The following is a 23,758-nucleotide window of genomic DNA, read 5'->3' as shown; positions in this document are numbered from 1 at the left end:
GGAGGATCCGAAGGGACTTACCTGCGCCATCCATTTTTAAATTGCGGTATCATTATCATTATTCTATACTCCTAGTAGCTTGGCGAACGGCGGTTCCTTAGTAGATTTAACTTATGTCAAGCGAACCGGAATATCATGTATTTACTTTTCTTTTACTTTATGATTGAGACGATACATCTTGACTTGTTAATTTTACACTTTTAGTATTATATATACGCAAAACTTTATGAATTCTCACCAACATTATTGTTGACAAAATATATTATTTTAAACGTACTGCAGGCTGAAGTTTAAGGATGGAATACTAGAGTAGTTGGACCATTAGGTTATTATAAACGAAATTCAGAGTTTATTGTATTATTATTTGATTGTGTATTTGTGATGTGTTGAAATGAAATAAATACAAGTATTGTCGCTTTAATAGCGTTACGAGCTTATGAGTGATCTGTATGTCACACATGGACGTATTCCTCTTAAAGCCGGGGTGTTACATCGCGTTGCTCATCTGTTAATGAAAGAAAAAGTCGTTCAAACTCACCTGTCATAACATCCGTATCATACGCTAGCTCCTCGTTCATAAACTGATTTGTTGATGCAGATATAGAATCCTGATAAGGAAACGACATTGTAGGAAAACAACGCAGAGTAGAATTATTTCGAACCAGGAAGATTTCAATAGCGCCAGGTTCTTTAGTTGTGCGTCTAAAAGAACCAAATTTGTAAGGTATCACAAAAGATTGAAAGTGAATATTTTTTTCAACAGATTGGTTAGTGAGTTAAAGTATTTAAAAAAATAATAAAGTAAAATTAATTCCATATCTTTATTTTTCTGCTCGATTTGTTGTTTGTAAAGAATGCCATCAATTAAATACTGCCAACTCTTTTCCCATACATCTTCTGGTCTAGATAAGCTGTACGTGATTAAAATGGTAGCAAATAAAATTCTTAGGTAATAACCAGTTGCAGTAGAACTTCCCTCTTCAATAGCTTCTATATACTCGTTGTCATCGTCTAGTAAACCTCTTTTGTAACACGCATCTCGATAAGTAGCACACACTTCACTATCAACCGTACGAAAATTTTCAAAGCATGTAGAGCCTCTAACCTTGTTTAACAGAATTCTTAGATAGTATGCCTCATTGAAAGCTGGAGGAAAATGATGAACTCGTCCAATTGAAAAACCTTGTTTACGTAGCTCCCAAGCGCGTTATCCTTTTTCCAAACAAATTTTGGTGGAAACTCGGCATATGTTAGCGTTCGGGCAACGTCATACTTCTGATTACACTCCAACCAACCTGTAAAAATTGAGGATCCAACAGTTGTTTTGTTTATAACGTCTTCAACATCGTTGTCATCTGCAAACACAATGGTTTGTTGGCCAGTTAAATGAAAGGGAAGCATAGTAACATAAGGAAGTCTATAATTGACTTCAAAAGAAAAAAATTCTCCATGCAACCTCACATGCAAATATATATTATGCAATCATAAAATGCCTTAACTTCGTCTACTACTTCATCTTGATTATCACTATTGTTTTGTACAATTGATATTGTAGCACGGTCCAGACCTTTATTAATGTACTTAAACAAATACTTTATCGAACCTTCTTGATTACACCATTCAACATTGATATGGGCTTGATATTTTTTTTAACAATTTCTTGTTATATGGTACAACATGTCTGTTGTCTAAATTTACCACAGACTTGACAACAACGTTACCCCAATCTCTTCTTCGATAAACAGGAAACCCATTAGAATCAATTAATGTCTCATTGTGGAATTTCTTTGGGAAATTTTTTGAACAAAAGTTATCAACCATGCAAGAGCATTTAGGGTTAGTAATACCACAAGGACCATGCATCATGTGGTCGCTTACCAGCAAATACAACTCCGGATCTTCAATCTTATCTGGAATTTCCATGTAGATAAATTTGTCTATATTTTCAGGATTATGAATTTTGTGATCGGAATGCAAGAACAACAAAATATGTGCATGGGGCAATCCACGTTTCTAAAACTCAATAATGTAAACAACTGCATATGACAGGTAATAGTAGATTAGATAATTTACTAAATACTAATATAAATACCTTAAGATTATAGGTTTGAGTAACATAATTATCACAATGGTAATACACACTAATATTAAAAAAGTACATTTTGAAAACAAACAATTACCTGCTTGAAGCTTTCCAAACAAAGCTTTATCCTTCAAGTCTTTCATTAACGAATCAAGCTTCATCTTGAATAACCTACATAATATATCAGGCATGTCTTCGAGCCTTCGATTTTTGTTTCGTAAAAATCGTTTGACTTCGGGCCAATTTGTGTTACATGTTATGGTTATAAAAAAATCAGGATAACCAAACCATCCGCATATTGTCATTGCATCAAGATAATTCTGCATCATATATCTAGTGCCTCCGGTAAATGAAGACGGTAAAATAATACGTTGTCCGGCTGTAGAAACATCGGATGTTCCAGCTGAATTGTAACATACGCGTTTTGAGAATTATTAAATAAAATAAGTTCTTAATTATTTGTCATGTGTCGTTATTTAATTCTATTTAATAATAATGAGATGAGGGAGTAGGCTTAAGAATTGTTTATGGACCTAAGAATGATTACAGGCCTAAAGTCCATGGGCCTAGAGTATTTAAATTCATAAACCTTCCTAAAACCCTAAAAAATTTCATTCCATCATCTTCAACCTCAGACACACGTACACACCTCCTGTTCACACACAAACATTCCTTTCTTCTTATTTCAATCAAGACCTAGAGAGTTAGCAAAGTTGATCTCCTATTCATTCACCAAAGAAGAACCCATCTAGGTTTACAAACGATTCAAGATCCAAACTAAACCAAATCTATAAAGGTATGTTATAGGTTAAAGATTAGTTCTTTCTATTTATTTAGCTATTTATGTTTCTAGTTTGGTGTCGGTTTGTGTTATGAAGTAATATTAAACAAACGTATATTGTAAGTTAGAAAACGAAACGAACTAAGTCACCCGACTCAAATAAACTTTGTTCGAACCGAGTGGTTGGATTGAACCTTGGTCCGAATGGCTTGACTTGAACCAAATGGTTATACTCGGACCGAATCCAATAGAATAAGGGACCCGAAGTCGGTTCGAATGAGATCGTGGGATTCTATCTCAATCGGATCGACTGGAAGCATGGGACTTGGTCCAAAATTGGATCGACTCAAAACAAGGAGTCTCTACCCAATTTGATTTGATTGGGCATAGGAGAACTCAGTTAAAATTTCATTCGAATAGGGTAAAAAGGACTTGACTCGAGTCGAGCCAAATGAAAACAAAGTGAGACTCGACTCCTATCGAGTCGACTGGATTTACATAAACTCGACTCAAGTTGAGTCGATTGGAGTAAAGGTAGGACTCGATCTGATTTGAATAGATTGGGTATAATGGTACGCAACCCAAATGACTAGAATGAGATTGAGGTACTTGACCCAAGTTGGTTCGAATGAAAATGAGGTAGGTCGGCTCAAATTGTAACTCGAATGACAGTAATGACTCGATCCAAATTCGAGTCAAGTAGAATAAGGGGAACCCGACTCCAAATGGCTCGACTGGGATTGAAAGGACTCGTTTGAAACGAGTCGAGTGGAATATGGGGGGCCCGAATTGAATTTTGATTCGATTAAAAACATGAACTTGATCCAAGATCCAATTTACTAAAGGGCATGTTAACTTATAAGTTCGATCCGTAACTGAAAAGTTCGGTTTTAGTTTCGTTAACTTATAAGTTCGGACCATTAACTTAGAAGTAGGGGATATTTAGAACTAGACGATTAATATTTGTAACTTGTTAAACAGTTAGCCGTGCACAACTAAGGAAAGGGATTACTATTAACTCTGAGCGTAACAGGATCCAGGTGAGTTTCTAGCCCCTTTTCTTGTGACGTTTTTAGAGGCTGTGTGCATACTCCTATGTGTTAGTTAATACACTTACCTTAAGTGGTAAGTGTATGATACGTGAATGTTAATGAATCAAATGTTATTAATAAAGTAAGACCATGTATGTTATCGTGTATGAATATGTGCATTTATATAGACATGTATATAACTGAAATATATGTAAAGGATGCATGAATACATGGTCGATTGACGAGCTATGTATGATTGTATGGTTGTATGGTTAATCGTAAAAGAGGGACCAGACCCTAATAATATCTGAAACAGAAAGGACCAGACCCTAATAATATCCGAGACATAAGGGACCAGACCCTAATAATATCTGAGACAGAAGGGACCGGACCCTAATAATATCTGAGATGGTAAAGATAGAATAGCTTATGGTATATTGTAGGAAATTATGAAAGACAATATGTATGTATGTATTTATGTATGTATGTATGCATGTATGCATGAAAGAAAGATTAGTAAGTAAAGTATGTAATACGTAACTTCGGATATGTATAAAATAAGAAAATGAATGTAATGTATGTTGACTGATTAACTAGAACTCACTCAACGTAGCTATTTTTTAGTATGCACGTAGGTGAAAGAATGAGGCAGGTAACTTGAGGAGAGACACGCGACAATAAAGTGAAGACTGGCATATGAAGAAAGAAGACTTACGTGTCATTTTATGTTTATCGTTAAGACTTTTGTTTTTGTTTAAGACAAGTACTTGTCGGTTTGTAAGAATGGTTGACTTTTATATTTCCGTAAAAAGTTTTAATTAACTCTGATTTTAGAATTGTGTTTATGAGTAAATCCAACACCCGAATGTAGGCTTACCGGGATCGGGGCCTTACATGAATGTATGTTTCTTAGGTTTTAATAAGTATCAGACCTAAGATTTTTTTGCTGTGTGCGTACGTAATGCAACCTTTGAGTCTCTATCATTGTGTATCCATCTACCAACAGTTGTTGAGTTGGTCTTCCACCATTTAAAATCAATGGTTAAGTGTGTGGCCTATCTTAAATTCTGTATGCAAAGAACTCACGCATCGTGCACTTCTTGCGTTTGGGTTTTGTCGAACCCAGAAGTTCACGATGAGGTATGTCAATTCTATAACCATCATCACCATGTGGAAAAAAATATAGGATACTAAAGAGGAAGATATGAAGGGTGTTGTTCACTTATACGTTTTAAAGATCCACCTTGAGTCGTCACTATTATATCTCGTTTATCTATGGCGTCACCAATACCGCCAACGATTAACGCAACGACTTCAGAAGTTATTGGGACATTATACGTCCTTTAATCTTTTTGCCTTGTTCCAATTATTCTCAACTTTAATTCCAAATCTGGATTTTGTTGAAAACAATCCCTTATCATCCGTTAACTTTGAACCAAGGGATTATGAGAATCCAACATCGTCTTCAAGTAACGAATTATTTGCTTATCAAGCAATTCATTATTGGATTATGTGTCGCTGCATAACAAAATGGTTACGAATTAAACATAATTTACTAAAACAACCTAAAATTTAGGCTGTTCATAATAAATAGGTATTTAATCTAATAAAATGTTGGTGTTACCTACTGAAAAATGGTTTGTCTGTTTGATATTTCATTTTCAGTATCGTAAATGTATAGTTGAGAGAACCGTGGTTTTTGTCCAGGCATAGGAAAAAGGCTTCCCAAGGAATGATAGTTCTCTCCACCAAGTCTAAAAGTTTATGGCGCATTTCCTCTATTAACAGAATTATCAATCTTGCCACCAAGAGACATAAATGTAAACATGGAATTATAGCGTCTTATGTTTTTCAACAAAACTTGCTTGCACTATCATGACCAAGAAACAAGTTTACGTAACTCATTGGTGGCGACTTAAGCTCTGGAAGTTGTACATCCCCATTACTACAACAAAGTGAGCAACTTGTAATCCCACTGCTTGTTTTGCCTCTGTTGGTCTCAGGTTTCCATAATAATACGTTGCACGTTTCACACATGCATGTCTGATCACCAAGATCTAAATACTCTGGTAAAAAAAAACAATAGTACAACTTATAAATATATTGGCTAAAATGAATATTGTTCAAAAATAACCAAAATATTGTATTAATATTTTAATGCATATCTTTAGATACTCCTTTGTAAATGTCGACATTATCGTATGGAGCGTCAAATGACTGAAATTCATTTAACTTAGCTATGTGTATGGGTGAAAAGAATTCAAGTTTCTGAGAGATGTGTGCTGTGTTGATGACGACAGAACATTGGACGTATTTGTAGTGGACGATGATCCATGGTTTGATATAATCGACGAAGACATAAAGCGTTGTTTTGTAAGATTCGACAATGGTGTCAAATTATAAGAAGATGAAACATTCACACCTAAAAAACAAAAGTAGTTAATAAAATTTAAAGAAAAATAAAATTCACTGATAGTAATAAAGCAACATATGTATTAGAAAAAAATTTTGACGTGTGTAAATAAAAGATTATTTGTAATTGTCTTACCTACTGATATAATGCGTTGCTTTAAATTTGTATTATGATGAGTATTGGTGTTTCGTCTGCAAATTCGTATTATGATGAGTATTGGTGTTTCGCCTTTCTTCTAATCATAACATTCGATGTGTTTGGTTGTCCGCTGAGTAACTTTGTAATGTGCTGGTAGGACAATCTAAATATTATGAATTAATTACAAGTTAGCAGAAAATAAGAATTAATAATGTACGAAAACATAAACTGAATAGTAAATAGGATATTTCAAAAATAAATTACACTTAACTAACCTAAAGTAGTTTGATCGATAGCGTTACATGTCGATAAAGTATTTGATGGTTGATAGCGTCGTCCAATTTGCGAAGTAGTGACATTAATTGATGATATGGTAGTATTAATTCTCCTAGGGTAGATAGCGGCAAATTAAAGCATTAACTGCCAAAGATTACAAATACTGTAGTGATTCTTAAAATTTAAGAATCATGTTAAATGTTTGGTTTCACACATATGGACTCAATATTCACTTATTGCATCACGTGTATTTGTGTGTAATAAAAGTAGTCACAAAATTCAAAAACTATTAACCGGGAATATATTGTATGAGTTTTATGGACCCATATTTTGAAACCCGGACCAACCGGTTCAACCAGAACAACCGGGCACCGGCAGGCACTCCTATCCAGTTTGCATATTTTAGCCCGTTGTTTAATGAACCGTCTTGGTTTGCTGTCTACGGTCTGACTGAAATCGGTGAACTGCCGGTTAAACCATTACATCTTTTATATTAAAACAAAAATAACGTGCAAGTAATATTAGTTTTAGATGAAAAAAATTCCTAAATACTTGAATGAATTTGCAATGATGGTGTAAAACATCGCATAATTATTAAATTAATGAATCAATTTAACAACCGAAGCAATTAAAAGAGCAATTAAGGATTCAATTTCCAATTTCCATTCATGTAGTTGTAGTTACTTCAAATAGTAATTGAAAAAAATTAAAAGTAAGCTATAGTACAAAGTTTATATATATATATATATATATATATATATATATATATATATAGATCAGGATCATGTGAAAACTTTTTTAAAATTGAGAACTATGAGAACCATTTTGGACCACAAAAAAACCCAAAAATAAAAAAAATCACAAAACAAAAAAAAACACAAAAATAAAAAAAGTAAAAAAACCAAAGTTCTTATTTATCATCCCGGTTTCTAAAAAAAAACGTAAAAAAAATTCTCGGTTTAGCTAAATTATACATATACATATATGTATAATATGTACATATATGTACACACATGTTTTTTTTCCTATACACATATGTATAATTTAAGGTAAATGATAATGTACATATATGTACATTACATAACTAGAGATTAAATGAAAGTATACATATGCGTATAGGTATAATACGAATTAAAAAGAAAAAAAAAATCGGTTTTTTTATTATACATATATGTATAATATGTACACATGTTTTTTCCTATACACATATGTATAATTTAAGGTAAATGATAATGTACATATGTGTATATTACGTAACTATAGATTGAATGAAAGTATACATATGTGTGTAGGTATAATACGAATTAAAAAGAAAAAAAAATTTTGGTTTTTTTATTTTTTTTAATGAAACCTGAATGAAATATAAGAATTTTGGTTTTTTTACTTTTTTAAAATTTTCGGTTTTGTTTGTTTTATAATTTTTTTAATATTTTTTAAAGGGTTTTTTTAGTGGTCCCAAATGGTTCTCAAAGTTCTCAATTTGCCAATGATTCTTTTAGGATCCTTACCCTATGTATATATATATTATTTATTACGTCATCCATATTATTTATAAACGTACATCGGGTCAATATGCAGTCCAACCTCCTGGGTTGGTCCGGCTGGTGACCCGGTAAGACATCCGGGTCGAGGACCGGTCCGGTATTATGGACAAAAAAAATCAAGTATTCAAAACAATCTATCATCAATTCATGAACTAAAATGAAAAAGTTTGGATGTATATAATAAAATGTAGACTTAACCGTTTGATGTAATGCGAAACACCCTGGCTTTATGCAGAATAAGCCTGGGTGTAATGTACAGATCACTCATAAGCTCGTAACGCTATTAAAGCGACAATAATTATATTTATTTCATTTCATATCATAACAAGTACACAAATTGTTCATAAATAAAAAGGAAACAATAACACTTCATCGAAAAAGTAAATAAGTTATTTTTTTCAAATATCCTAAGGTATACTAATGATTTTCATCCTTAGTACACAATCGATTTAACCTGTAGCACGTTGAAAATAATATATTTGTCAATAATTAAGTTGGTGAGAGTTCATAAAGTTTTATATATGTATATAATACGAAAAGTGTAAAATTCACAAGTCAAGATGAAACGTCTCAATCATAAAGTAAAAGAAACTAAATACATAATATTCCCGTTCGCTTGACACAAGTCAAATCTACTAAGGAACACCCGTTGCTGAGATACTTGGAGTATAGATAATGATAATGATACCATCAAATGTTCCAACAAATGTGGAAGAATAGGCGGCGTAGGTACGTCCCGTCGGACCCTCCCACTTTGCGTTTGAGTATGTGTATGATTCTTTTCCACCAACTAAAACAATAAACAACTAGCACATAATCACAAAATTATCAAGCAATATGATACGAAACAAATACATACAAGACACGCGTATGAATTTTAGTTTACAACATGAAACATGAAATAGGAAATAAAAGTTTGTAACGTGCTACACCCCAAAACACGGTAAAGTAAAATAGGGTTATGAAAACTCACATGCTAAACAAACAAGAATGAGTAAATAAGCGAACATGTCTTTAAGCGAGTGAACCGACAGGTTCGGTTTAACAAGTGACCCTAGATAAATAAATAACTATAATCAAAATAAGGTTGAGGAAAGATAAGAAATAGATGGCCGCCATGTTCAGTTTATAATTCTAAAAACGAAAAGTATGTTAAAAATATATTTTTATTCTATTCTTATAAGCTAAATGAAATAAGTTAGTTATTTGAGTTTTAATCAATTTATTTTAGTTTTAGAAAATAAAAATAAAGGCTATAATAATTATCAGTTGATTTTAATGATTTCGGTTCGTTTGCAAGCCGAATATTATTTAATAAAACAAGTTTAATGAACGGTTCGTGTTTTTGGTTGGATATGAACTCGGTTTAGATTCGGGTTTATGTCTAACATGCTTGAAATGATAAGATGGCATGACATGTTGGATAATCTTGGTCTTGTTTATTAGTTTTGCAAAAGTTAGTTTTTAACATTAAAATTTTTTTAACCGAACATTAACGTGCCGACAAGCGATAGTGAAAACACAACCACGGTTGTTAATTTAGAGTGACAACATGATGATGAGCACATGATATGATATACATAAATAAGACAATAATTATCCGAGGATGGAATATCAAAGAAGAAAGAAGAACTTGAAGCTTTGATTTTAGAACCAATTGAATAGCAAGAACACAATTGAGAGTGTAAAGTATTGTGGTAAATAATCTGTAAAAGTTTGAGAGGCTTTATATAGGTTTCAAATCGTTAATAACAAGGTTTTAAGTGATTAATTGCATAAGCTAGTCATAAGGCTAGTCTTAAGCAATAGTAATCACCAAATTAATGAGTTTTGACCCAATTTGGTGAAGGAGGGAATTAACTATCAACAAAAAATAGTCTAGGTTCATCCAAAACTTTGAAAAACTAGTCAAATGGCGGAAATTTAGAGAGGATGAGAAGAAGGCGGTTGACCCGTCTTGAAAAACACCAACAATTATAAACAATTAAATAACACAATCAAATACTCATCATATATGGAGATTTTATTAATAATTAATCATTCGAAAAGTATCAAAATTTTAAAATGGGTCGGGTTTTTGGGTTTTTGAAAATGACGAAGGTCACAGGGTAGGTGACATTTTGGAATTTTGGAATCTGAAACAACAGGGTGGTGATAACGTTGCTTACACCGCTCGCTTCAACGAGCTTAGCATCTTGGTACCACATCTTGTCACTCCCCTCTTTTGTGGTATTGGCAAGTATATTCGGGGATTACCAAGGCAAATCTAAGACTTAGTCCAAAGCAGTTCTCCCAAAACTCTTCGTGATGCCATTGTCCTTGCTGCATCCTTTTCTGACAACCATGTCAAGGCAGGAACTCTCAAAGGCGTCAAGAAAACTGTTGAGAAAACTGAGACCGAACCTTCCGATGAGGCCATGGTCGTATCCTTATCAAAACCCGCCAACACCAACCACAACAATAAAAGCAAAAACTATGCCTTAACTAACACAAACTCAACCAAAACCCAAAATACCCAAACCTAACCTAACAAAAAACCTTACACGGGAACACACCTTTTGTGTAACACGTGTAACTTCCACCACCCGCTACAGCTCAATGCCAAAAATGTTCCAATTGTGATCGTTTTGGTCACCTCACCAACTCATGCCAAGCGCCAAAGCGTACTTAACACCACCCTTTCATCTCACTACCTGTTATTCAACCATTCCAAAAACCATGTGCCCTACCACATGCTCCCACTCTCCCAATCATTCGAGCCTGCTATCATTGTGGTAGCCCAAACCATCTTCGAAACGCATGTCCAAAACTCGTTTGTCAAATCCAAACCTACCCAAACCAAACCAACCAACTCCAAGTATATCAAGTCCAAACCTTCCAACCACAAACCTAAGTCAATCAAGCTCAAGCCGATCAAGCACAACCAATGCAAGCCCTACCCATCCAAGCTATTGGCGTAGGCTGTCATGGTCTACTCAAAAACAATTATTTAAAGACTTAAATACCTATAAACTAGTATGGGTAAGTAAGCTCGTCTCCACAGGAACTCAAGAAAAGTGCTTACTAATTTAATTATTAAACTAAGGCGGGCAGTCGATGTCAAGAAATTTTAGAAAAAGATTAATTAAAACTAAACGAGTATTTTAAAACGATATGTAAACAATATTAATGAAAAGTATTCATTCTAGGTTCGGGTAATGTGATATTCAACTTAATTCCAGATTTACTTATCTTGATTGCGCAGTAATTACGAGACCTATTAGTTTGATTATGATGACAAACGATACCCTAACCGAATTGTTGACACAATTGAACTCGATCTACCTAATTACCAATTTATGCTTTACGGAAACTAATTAGGTGACAATAGTTGATGATTATAAATTCAATGACACAAGAGCCTAACCCTATGTATTGATGAATAAAACCAAACAAGTGATGCACTAATCAATATAATCGAAAATATAAATTGTTTAAACAATCAAGCACTAAGTTGAACAAGATAAACCAATAAATCAAATCAAGTTCATAATCATTAAGCATAATAAATCTGGTTTTAAGTTAGAATACACAAACCCTAGCTTATAATGAACACGGAAATTTAGCCGAACATGATCATAATGTCAAAACACTTATCTTTGATGAACATGTAAACCCAAGATGAACCGGAATCTTTGAAATGGTAGAAAGTTGCCCTAATCAGCCTCTTTTGCCTCTGGAAGTCGTAATAATCTGAATGGTGAGGTTAATGGGTTTATATAGGGAAAAACCTAGATTTTTTCAGTTTTAAGGCAGTTCGCATCGTGCGAAGTTGCCATGAGCTTCATCTTCGCGTCACACGAAAGACAAAATAGTCCGGCTCAGAATGTTGCAACTTCGTGTCACGCGAAGATGCAAAATAACTAAAACAATTATTCTCTTTTCTTTACTGCCTCGTGATGCGTGCACTTCCAATCTCTCACTTCAAAATCTTCATTTCAAGCTCGTAAATATCCTCGATAAGCTTCTTAACTTCCAAGTCTCTGAAAACACATAATAACGCTTAAAGTACCAATGTTCACTCATTTATTTACCTAAATATAACTAATTAATATATAATAATAACTAACTTTTACCCAACCATCACATCCCAACACATATCCTTTTTGTTTTGAAAAAGACTTTGCAATGGAATTAGAATCATAGATTATTTTTACAAAATGATTTTAGGTTATTTTAATTAAGCATAAGGAGCACAAAAACGCGATTGCCGATATTGTTGTCTACTTAAACCTATGCCTCAATACTTACCGGGAAAAATAAGGTGTGACAGTTTTATTAGTTTATATGATTAAAATGGAACCCACACCTCAAAGCCCTGAAGCCGCCTTACCATGCTTCATTATTGTTTTACCGAACCGGACCACCCAAACTTGAATGAAACCTTAAAATTAGATGATCAAAATGCTGCACATTTGTACAATTTTTAAGCCCATATGTATCAGCTAAGACAATCTTGGATATTTTTATCGAAACCAAGACCTAAACTTAAGCATCAAAGTCTACCAGAATGGCCATTAGATACGATTAAGGTGCAATTAAGTAACTAACTAGCAAATAGCCGCCACTACATGACATACCCCCGTTATCAAGCAATACCCCAAAGTTCGTCAGCATAGGTGAGTAGGCATGAATTCATATGTAGGGCTTACATATGACGTGTCCCGTGTGGTCCGTTTCTTAATGGTAATGAGACGCGAGCACGGGGACCCATATGACTAACAGCGTGGATGATCAAGTCAGTAGTGAATTTGTGTTTTTTAAAGCACGAAGTGATCATGTTTAATGACTTCTGATTTGGCAGATAAACTGTATATTTGCTCTTTTTAAGCTTTTTTAATATACATAATTCCACTTAGGAATTACGCATACCCAGATGTTAAACCGCATACAGACCCATGGAGTGTTAACCACTTAAACTATCAGTATTTTATTTAAGTTTATATCACAAGCCATCTAGCATACTCTAACGTTAAGCCTATCCAAGCATTGTACAGTAACTATTCATATTAAAATATATTTTTAGTGATCAAATCTAATATAAGGCTTGAGTATGGCCTAATCTTTCATTCCAGTCCTTATACAGGCTTAGCTAAACAAACAAAACCCTGAAGGTATTTCCCACTAAAAATCAAGCATTTTAAAATTCAATTAAGTCTACAACAAAATTATCCTTTCATTATCAAGGCTGAGCCTACCGACACATCCCAAATTTAGTGTGTTCCCGTTTTATTTATCTCATATTATATAATAATTATGAAAACAACCCCAATTTTTCTATAATTTTCCATTATTGTGAAAAAATCTTGATTCAAGGAACATTAAACTTTTTAAAAATTTCAATTTCTCCCCATCCCCACACTTGAGGCAAACATTGTCCTCAATGTTTTAAATTTAACAAAAAATAGGGACGGGGGTTAAAATTCCCTTTAACAATTTTAAAACCGGGTCTAATGTGATGGTTGTAACTCATTATACACAAATACAATTACACTCTTAACACAAAAACTAATAAAACAAAGAAGGTTATGAAAACGAAATCACCTGATAGAAAATTTAACTTTCATGTGCAACTCTCGTGCCCTCGGTGAACTCACCTCTTCAACTCTCAAAACAAAATCTGCAAACTCTCAAACATGTAGAAGCACGCTTCTCACATGTGTTAAAAACATAGGTCTTTTAAACCATTTGCAAAAACCATTAATTTTTAAATTACCGACCAATCTTAATTAAATTCATGACCAAATTTGTTAATCTAGTAAAAATGTTAAAAGACCTAACTCACTTTCGTAGGAATCACGATTGCATTTAGCGTATGCAACAAGCCCTTTAAACCCCCCGGTAGCCTGGGTGGACGAGTATGGTCTCGTGAGGGTTTATAGTGAACTACACCCACAAAGTTCAACTACAACAAAAATATACACGTACCTGAATACAAGGCCGGATTGCCTCCCAGTTAGCGCTAAGTTTTTGTTAAGGTCTTCAGCTGGACCGTTACCTGATTTGGTGGTTATGATGGAATGGAGTACTTACCTTCCTCCAACTCACTCTTTTTTACTTCTCCAACATAGTGGTACACTGTCTATGGCACTCCACCTTGGCCCGAAGCATGCCAACCTTCTTTGTTCATTTTCAAACCCCGGTGGCTTCCTCACCTTCTCCTTCTTTGGCGATTTCTCCTTACTTATTTGACCCATCTCATCATGAACCACCTTTTTACTTGCATGTTTGAAATCATCACTGGACGTTGCCACCTCTTCAACACGTATCTCTACCGCATTTAGCTCCTCCTTTTCTCTTTACCGCTTCGACCTATCAAATACAAATATCTTTTCTTTTCTAGTTTCATCATCGCTCACATGAGGAAGACACCTGTTAGTAGCACCTGACCTAGAAGATTTATTTTCACAAGAATAATCAAATGAATTTGAAAAGATATGCAAAACTAACTTACGGTTACCAAAGGTCATGCACATAGTTCCATCTCGGTAATTGATTTGAGCATATGATGTTGCCAAAAACGGTCTCCCCAATATCACTCTCGGCTCTTCTTCATTCTCTACCGGCATATAATCAAGAACAAGAAAATCTTCAGTATAGTAAAAATCACCAACCTTTACTGCAACTCCAACCAACTTCCCTCGGGGCCGTCTTCGAGTGAAAACAGCCAACACCAATGTGGTGTCAACTTCTTATAAAGGTCCAAACTCAAACCAGTCATAAACACTCCCCGGTAGAACACGTACACTCGCACCATAATCAACTAACGCCTTGGTGGTCTTGAACTCTCCAATATGAATGGGAATAAGTGGTGCCCCTGTTTCAAAATTTTCAACCGTGTCGTTCACCCCATGATCTTCAATGATGATTGCACTCATGTGTACGTTTTTACCATTTGATGAACTGCTACTATGATGGCTCGGATTCTTCAAGGTGTCACTTGGTAGCTTCTTCGGGTCTTTCTTCAGAGTGTCCAACTCTTTAGCCAATTGGCTCATCTGTTTGTCTCTTGCAGTGTTCGCCTTCTCTTGAATCTCCATTCTTTGACTTAAATCTTTCAATAATGTCAGAATTTCCGAATCTTGCGAAGAACTTTGAGCTTGAGCTGCCCTTTGACATTTCTGACCTTGTTGATAACTCTTCTGATAACTATTGGTGTAACCCCCGACTCTTTTTGATTATACCCGCTTTGACCGTTACCCTTCTCGTTCCTATATTGACGCTGATTTGACTGATAACTTGCTTTTTGGGAATTTCCTTGAAAGTTGGGGTTTTGTTGCGTGTTCGGGTTTCCATAACTAAAATTGGGGTGGTTTTGGTGGCCTGGGTGATATGTGTTTGAATTCATGTTACCATTGTTGTACCTTTTCTCACCCTGAACAAAATTCACCTCCTCTTCTTCGTCTTCCATTACAACTCCACAACATGGCCTATTCCACCACAACCCTCACAGACGGGATACGCTTTTCCCGACTTGCCTTTCTCCTTCATACCCACACCCATCAACTGATGCAACTTCCTTTCCAACCTAGCCATACGATCATCCGACTAACCGCTATCCACGGCTTCCCTTTTAATCATGCGGTTCGACTGAGCTTGTCTCTTCGAGTTCATTGCATGTCTTTCAAAATGTTGCCAATCTTCATTCTCATCATTCATCAAAAATGACCCATTTGTGGTCGACTGAAGATCACGTACATCATCGCTTGATAACCCATCATGAAACGCTTTTATCAACTCCCACAATGCTATCCCATTATGAGGACATGTCCTCAGTAACCTCTTGAATCTCGTGAAAACTTCATGGAATGTTTCGCCCGACCCTTGCTGAAAATTTCTGATCCATGTTCGGGCCTCGGACATTCTTTGTAGTGTGTAATACTCGTCCTGCTGTGCCAGATCTTGCCACATGTAAATGCTCACTGACGGTAGAGATAAGAACCACTGCTTCGCTAAATCTTTGAGGCTGAACTGAAAAAACTACTAGCTTGACTTCATCGGTAGTGAACCCTTGACTTGAGACGGTGGCACAAATAGCATTAAACTCGCTCAAGTGCAGGTATGGTTCTTCTGTTGCTTTCCATGAAAAGTAGGCATCCCGGTCAGGTTTCTTTGTCTCACCGAAAACATTCTTCCTTCTCTAACCTGGATTACAATGGGAAGCGGGTTCGTGGCCACTTGTGGAATGAAGTGACTTTGTAATCCCCGAACGGGTGGTGGAACAAATGCCCTTGGGACCCCATCGTCAAACTCGTACTCGGGAAATTGAGGCTCGGGAATCTCTTGTCTTCTTTGGGCTCGGTGGTTTCTCGGTGGTTGAACGGAATCATGTGTTCGGTTTCGGGGTTGCTGTTGTCTTCTATAATACCGACCCCCTTGAGTATCTTCCATCTCTTATTAATCCTCAAACTCATCAAACTCATAGAACAACCTGCGCCGATTAGCTACCCTTTCATATTCAAACTCAACCCGATTGTTTGGCGGCTCAAACCTTATGGAACGATCATCTCTCATCTGGTATTGTCTCGGGGCTCTATGATTTTGGTTTTGGTTAATGTGTTGGTTGAGTGGTGGTAAGTCATGGAGTGGAGGATTTTGTGAAATGTGTTGTGGAATAGGTTGTTCTTGATTATGTGGTGTGTTAAGATTGTCAGGTTGAAACACAAGGGGGATTGGGTAAGAGTTATTGTCTTGATGATTCATATCTCCTTCTTTCAGCTTTGAGGACTCACCTTTTCTTTGATTTGCTCGGTTTCTTCTCGCAGCTTTCTCAATCTCTAGATCAAACTGCAACACCCCTTTAACTCTGGAAAATCTCGTATGCATCAACCTAGAAGATTAGTTGCACACACCAAACAAGCACACCCTGCGTAAAATCAACGAAGAAAAGAAAATTAACTAAAATTTAAACTAAATTACGCTAATTTAAACTAAACTAAACTAGCACTAAGCGCGTTGAGTCCCCGACAACGGCGCCATTTTGACGTAGGCTGTCGCGGTCTCAGAAACAATTATTTAAAGACTTAAATACCTATAAACTAGTACGGGTAAGTAAGCTCGTTTCCACAGGAACTCAAGGAAAGTTCTAATTTAATATTACTTATTTAATTATTAAACTAAGGCGGACAATCGACGTCAAGCAATTTTAGAAAAAGATTTAATTAAAACTAAACGAGTATTTTAGAACGATTTGTAAACAATATTAATGAAAAATATTCATTTTAGGTATGGGTAATGTGATATTCAACTTAATTCCAGATTTACTTGTCTTGATTGCGCAGTAATTACCATATCTATTAGTTTGATTATGATGACAAACGATACCCTAACCGAATTGTTGACACAATTGAACTCGATCTACCTAATTACCAATTTATGTTTTACGAAAACTAATTAGGTTACAATAGTTGATGATTATAAATTCAATGACACAAGAGCCTAACCCTAAGTGTTGATGAATAAAACCAAACAAGTGATACACTAATCAATAATTGAAAATATAAATTGTTTAAACAATCAAGCACTAAGTTGAACAAGATAAACCAATAAATCAAATCAAGTTCATAATCATTAAGCATAATAAATCTGGTTTTAAGTTAGAATACACAAACCCTAGCCTAGAATGAACATGGAATTTAGCCGAACATGATCATAATGCCAAAACACTTATCTTTGATGAACATGCAAACCCAAGATGAACCGGAAGCTTTGGAATGGTAGAAAGTCTCCCTAATCAGCCTCTTTTTCCTCTGGAAGCCGTAATAATATGAATGGTGAGGTTAATGGGTTTATATAGGGAAAAACCTAGATTTTTTCGGTTTTAAGGCGGTTCGCGTCGCGCGAAGTTGCCATGGGCTTCATCTTCGCGTCGCGCGAAAGAAAAAATAGTGGGGCTCAGAATGTTGCAACTTCGCGTCGTGCGAAGATGCAAAATAACTAAAACAATTATTCTCTTTTCTTTACTGTCTCGTGATGCGTGCACTTCCAATCTCTCACTTTTAAATCTTCATTCCAAGCTCGTAAATATCCTCGATAAGCTCCTTAACATCCAAGTCCCTGAAAACACATAATAAGGCTTGAGGTACCACAGTTCACTCATTTATTTACCTAAATATAACTAATTAATATATAATAATAACAACTAACTTTTACCCAACCATCAGCTATTCAAACCCAACTAAACCCGCCTATTAAACTCAAGTAAATCAAGCTAGCTAGGGTACGCAAGGACGCGCGTACATCAACACCAATGAATTTTAGCTAAGAAATCATGGCATCGCCACACGCTAATCCGTATACCCAAAGACCCACATATCCTCGAGAAGACAAGCGATTCGAACAACTTTTTTTTTCTTTTTCGCATTTATTCTTTTTGCCTTTGTTCTTTTTGTTTGAATAATGTCTCCATGTACTCTAAATTTTCAATGATATTGATGAATTTATGTTTGCATTTGATTGATCTAATATACTATTCTCAGAAAGAAAAACACGTATTCCATACATTTTGTTAACTCTTGAATCAATTTAGTCTAACAGTTTATAACCGTGTAACCCCAAATGTAAGCGTTAGTGGAAACCAGGACCATGTGCATGGTTATGTTCATGGTTATCTAATTGAAACCGTAATCACACTTTTGGCTGCTGATGACTGGCTTACTTTCAAACTGGGGCTATGCATTTAGCTACAGACATAGCTATCTAATAGGAGCCTCATGCACTTCTTTTATTTCAATGATTTGATATTATATTTGCGATTTACCAACATCTCAATGCGGACGTCTCAAACTTAAACCCCTCCTCGTGGCGGTTAAACTTCCCCAAGAATAATAATGCTAACATCTTTGCGTCATTATTTTACTTCTCATAATTCTTTGATAGTTTCTTGTGGTTATCATATGTTTTCACGAATTTTAGTCTTTTATGACCCCAATGTTTCATGTATTTAACTTAAGATGAATATTCTTCATTTACCATAGTATCCTTAATAGCAAGGTGACGTAGGCTGTCGCGGTCTACTAAAAAACAATTAATTAAATATTTAAATACCTATAAACTAGTACGGGTAAGTAAGGTCGTCTCCACATGGACTCAAGGAAAGTGCTAATTTTAATACTACTAATTTAATTATTAACTTAGTCGGACAGACTATGTCAATCGGTTTTTAGAAAAAAGATTAATTAAAACTAAATGATTACTTAAAACGATTTGTAAATAATATTAATGAAAAATATTCATTCTCGGGTTCTGTGTTCCATAAGTTAATCACAGATTCTTTCGTTTGTGGTTCTATAATAATTGCTAATCCTATGGTTTGATTTATGATGACAAACGGTAACTTAAACCGAATTGTTGACACAAATGAACCCGGACACCACAATTACCAATTCTATGTCTAAGATAATTAACTCAATGATAAGGTTTGATGATTATAGTTTAAGGACACAAGAGCCTAACCCTAAATGTTGATGAACAACCAAACAAACGTTACACAAATCAATAATCGCAAACACAACCTTTAATCAACCAAATAACTAATTAAGCAAGACAAATTCATATAAAATCAATCAAGCTATATTCATTAAGCATAAGAATCTGTTTATAACAGTATTTCACACAAAACCTTAGCCTAGAACGAACACGGGAACTTAGCCGAGCATCGACATAATCGTTAAAGCACTTATCTTGATGAATGTATGATCAATGATGGAACCGGAAGCTTCGGGATGGATGAAAGTCACCCTAGAACACCTCTTCTGCCCCTGGAAGTTGTAATATGTCGAATAGGGTCGAAAAATCGTTTATATAGTGAAAAACCCTAACTTTTGCCGACTTTAAGCATCTTCGCGTATCGCGAAGTTGCCTCTCCTGCATCGTTGCGATACGCGAAGATGCAACTGACTTCATATTCAGATTCTTCTCGTTAAGAAACATGAAATTCATAAATTATGGATTATGTAACTCATTTTATAGGCCGAGATATGCCCGTTTTACTAAAAGACATTTTGTTGGTAACCCGTCTTGTTCAGTTTTCGCTTTGGCTTCAGGTTTCTCATCCAATCCTCTCCCGAGTCCTTCTTAACCCTCAATAAATGTTTCCCCATCCTTCAATCTTCTCAAGGCTTGCTTAATCTTGATCTGGATGACTCTGAATTAGCTCGTTTAAGCTCCTTAACTTCCAATGTCCTGAAAACACATAACAACGCTTGAAGTACCAATGTTCATCCATTTATTAATCTAAATATAACTAATTAATATATAAAACTAACTAACTTTTACCCAACCATCACAAGGGTTTTCTTTTGACTTTAATATTTCATTAATTTATTTCATCTTTCAACCTTCTGTTTGGATATTCTTTAATTCTAGAATTTCGTCATATAAATTTATTCAATTATTTCGTTGGCTATTGTTAACCCTGACGTTACATTATTTATCTTGATATTTGACCTCAAGGACTTGTTTATATACTTTTGTTATTTTTAATCATTATAGTGTACTGTTCTTGATTTAAAAGTCTTCATATAAGAATTTATTTTATCTTAAAACCCGCACAATGGGACGAATTATGTGGACCATCCGACGATAAAGGTAATTATGGGCTGACACATAATTATCTAAGTCCTCGTATGGAAGATATAATAATTACTGTTGTGTGCAATAACTCGAAACCTGGAATGATCATGGAAAAATGAGGCAAATGTAGTATGATAAGGGCATAGCGGACACGCCGCTGGTACATCCTATATATAAGTGTCCTTGCCATATTCCCATTTATGCCATCTTTCGGGCGATTCAAAGGTCCGGTGCTATTTATTTATTTTATTTATTTAATTATGTACACATAAAATTGTAAAACTTTTAAACAACTTCATGTATTTGTCATTTTATTTTAAAAATCTTATTTTTATTTTAATTTCGGGATGAAGTTTCTAAAAGTTGTGAATCCTGTGACATTCATCATTTTTAAAAACCCGAAAACCCGACTTATTTTAAATTTTGATACTTTTTGGATCATTAATTTTAATAAAATTTGCATATTTATTGAGTATTTGATTGTGTTATTTAATTGTTTATAATTATTGGTGTTCTTCAAGATGGGTCAACCGCCTTCTTCTCATCCTCTCTAAATTTCGGCCATTTGACTAGTTTTTCCAAGTCTTGGATGAACCTAGATTATTTTTTTGTTGATAGTTAATTTCCTCCTTCACCAAATTGGGTTAAAACTCATTAATTTGGTGATTACTATTGCTTAAGACTAGCCTTATGACTAGCTTATGCAATTAATCACTTAAACCTTGTTATTAACGATTTGAAGCCTATATAAAGCCTCTCAAACTTTTACAGATTATTTACCACAATACTTTACTCTCTCCATTGTGTTCTTGCTTTTCAATTGGTTCTAAAATCAAAGCTTCAAGTTCTTCTTTCTTCTTTGATATTCCATCCTCGGGTAATTATTGTATTATTTATGTACAACATATCATGTGCTCATCACTATGTTGTCACTCTAAATTAACAACCGTGGTTGTGTTTTCACTATCGCTCGTTGGCACGTTAATGTCCGGTTAAAAAAAAGTTTTATGTTAAAAACTAACTGTTGCAAAACTAATAAACAAGACTAAGACTATCCAACATGTCACGCCATCTTATCATTTCAAGCATGCTAGACATAAACCCGAATCAAAACCGAGTTCATGTCCAACCAAATCACGAACCATTTGTTAAACTTGTTTTATTAAATAAAATTCGGATCACAAACGAACCGAAATCATTAAAATTAACTGATAATTATTATGGCCATTATTTTTATTTTCTAAAACTAAAATAAATTGATTAAAACTCAAATAACTGACATATTTCATTTAACTTATAAGAATAGAATAAGAATATATTTTTAACAAATATTTCCTTTAAGAATTATAAACCGAACATGTCGGCCATCTATTTCTTATCTTTCCTCAACCTTATCTTGATTATAGTTATTCATTTATCTTGGGTCGCTTGTTGAACCGAACCTGTCGATTCACTCGCTTAAAGACATGCTCGCTTATTTACTCATTCTTGCTTATTTACCATGTGAGTTTTCATAATCCCCTTTTACTTTACCACATTTTAGGGTGTAGCATGTTACAAACTTTTATTTGCTATTTCATGTTTAATTTTGTAAATTAAAATTCATACGCGTGTCATATATGTATTTTTTGCGTATCATATTTCTTGAAAATTTTGTAATTATGTGTTAGTTATTTATTGTTTTTTGTTGGTGGAATATAATCATACACATACTCAAACGCAAAGTGGGAGGGTCCGACGGGACGTAAATGCGCCGCCTATTCTTCCACATTTTTTGGAACGATTGATGGTATCATTATCATTATCTATACTCCAAGTAGGTCGGCGAACGGGGGTTCCTTAGTAGATTTGACTTGTGTTAAGCGAACAAGAATATCATGTATTTAGTTTCTTTTACTTTATGATTGAGACGTTACATCTTAACATGTGAATTTTACACTCTTCATATTCTATACATATACAAAACTTTATGAACTCTAACCAACTTAATTGTTGACAAATTGACGGGAGGATCGTATAGCCACCCTTAGGTGTAGTAATTCTAATAAAAACATATGCTTTAATGTGTAGTTTCAAGGGTTTTGATTACTACCTTATGTTGTGTTATTGCAGGTACAAGTGAGCAGAAAAGGATGCTCGAGTGTGTTCAGATGGAAAGAAGCAAGAGACCCGAGAGTGGAAGTTAACAACCAAGATTTGAGGAAGAAAATGGGAGCTGGAAACTGAAGCTACCGTAGCTTACGTTAGCAAGTGTAAGCTACGATAGGGTTCCAGGGTAAAATGGCTGCCCTAAACAGCGGGTTCGTACCGTAATGCCTTAATGGCCACCGTACCATAGCTTACGGTAGCCCAGCGCCTGATGGCGGTTGCACTCCGAACAATGGGCTTTTTAAGAGACTTTTCTGTTATATTTTCATTATTCCGTTCTAAACAATTGTTTGGGTGATTTTGGGTGCCTGAGAACAATATTTTGAGTGATTTCAATTGAAGATTGAAGCTATAATCCTTGGTTAGTTTGGATTAAACTAGAAATTGAAGATGAAAAATATGTGTGGCTAAACCTTTTGGTGTTTCTCTTGGGATGTAAGGTTACTTATAAGACATTATTGTTAATTTTTCTTGAAGTTAGATTGATTGTCTAATTATTTATGTTAGTATGATCGTGATGTTTACGTGATTGTTTGTAAGTTGTCCATATCGATAAAACCTAGTTTTAATCCATACATTCTTGGTGTCATTAACAATTGAGATTTAGTGGAAAGAATTAGGGTTAGTCATATTGATTGATTATTAAGTAACAACCTCGCACTCTAGGAATCCGAGCACTTAGTTCTTGATTAGTCACAAACGTTTACATTTACACAAAACCAAGATATTAGG

At 34.8% G+C, this 23,758-nt stretch overlaps 1 protein-coding gene across 1 annotated transcript; it reads right to left on the bottom strand.

Annotated features, from left to right (window-relative positions):
- Positions 1-473: 473 nt before the first annotated feature.
- LOC143565080 (uncharacterized) lies at positions 474-2,274 on the bottom strand. Its single transcript, XM_077052170.1, has 4 exons — positions 2,181-2,274; positions 1,183-1,355; positions 873-1,105; positions 474-702 (listed from the first exon to the last, which is right to left on the bottom strand). The coding sequence occupies exons 1-4, from the start codon at positions 2,272-2,274 to the stop codon at positions 474-476; spliced, it is 729 nt and encodes a 242-aa protein (XP_076908285.1).
- Between the last annotated feature and the right edge of the window lie 21,484 nt (positions 2,275-23,758).

The sequence above is a fragment of the Bidens hawaiensis genome, unplaced genomic scaffold (assembly GCF_021521415.1).
Source record: "Bidens hawaiensis isolate Kalapana, Puna unplaced genomic scaffold, B.hawaiensis_p1.1 tig00022282_1, whole genome shotgun sequence".
In the NCBI taxonomy this organism is placed as follows: Eukaryota; Viridiplantae; Streptophyta; class Magnoliopsida; order Asterales; family Asteraceae; genus Bidens; species Bidens hawaiensis.
This window is presented reverse-complemented; position numbering and strand designations above follow the sequence as displayed.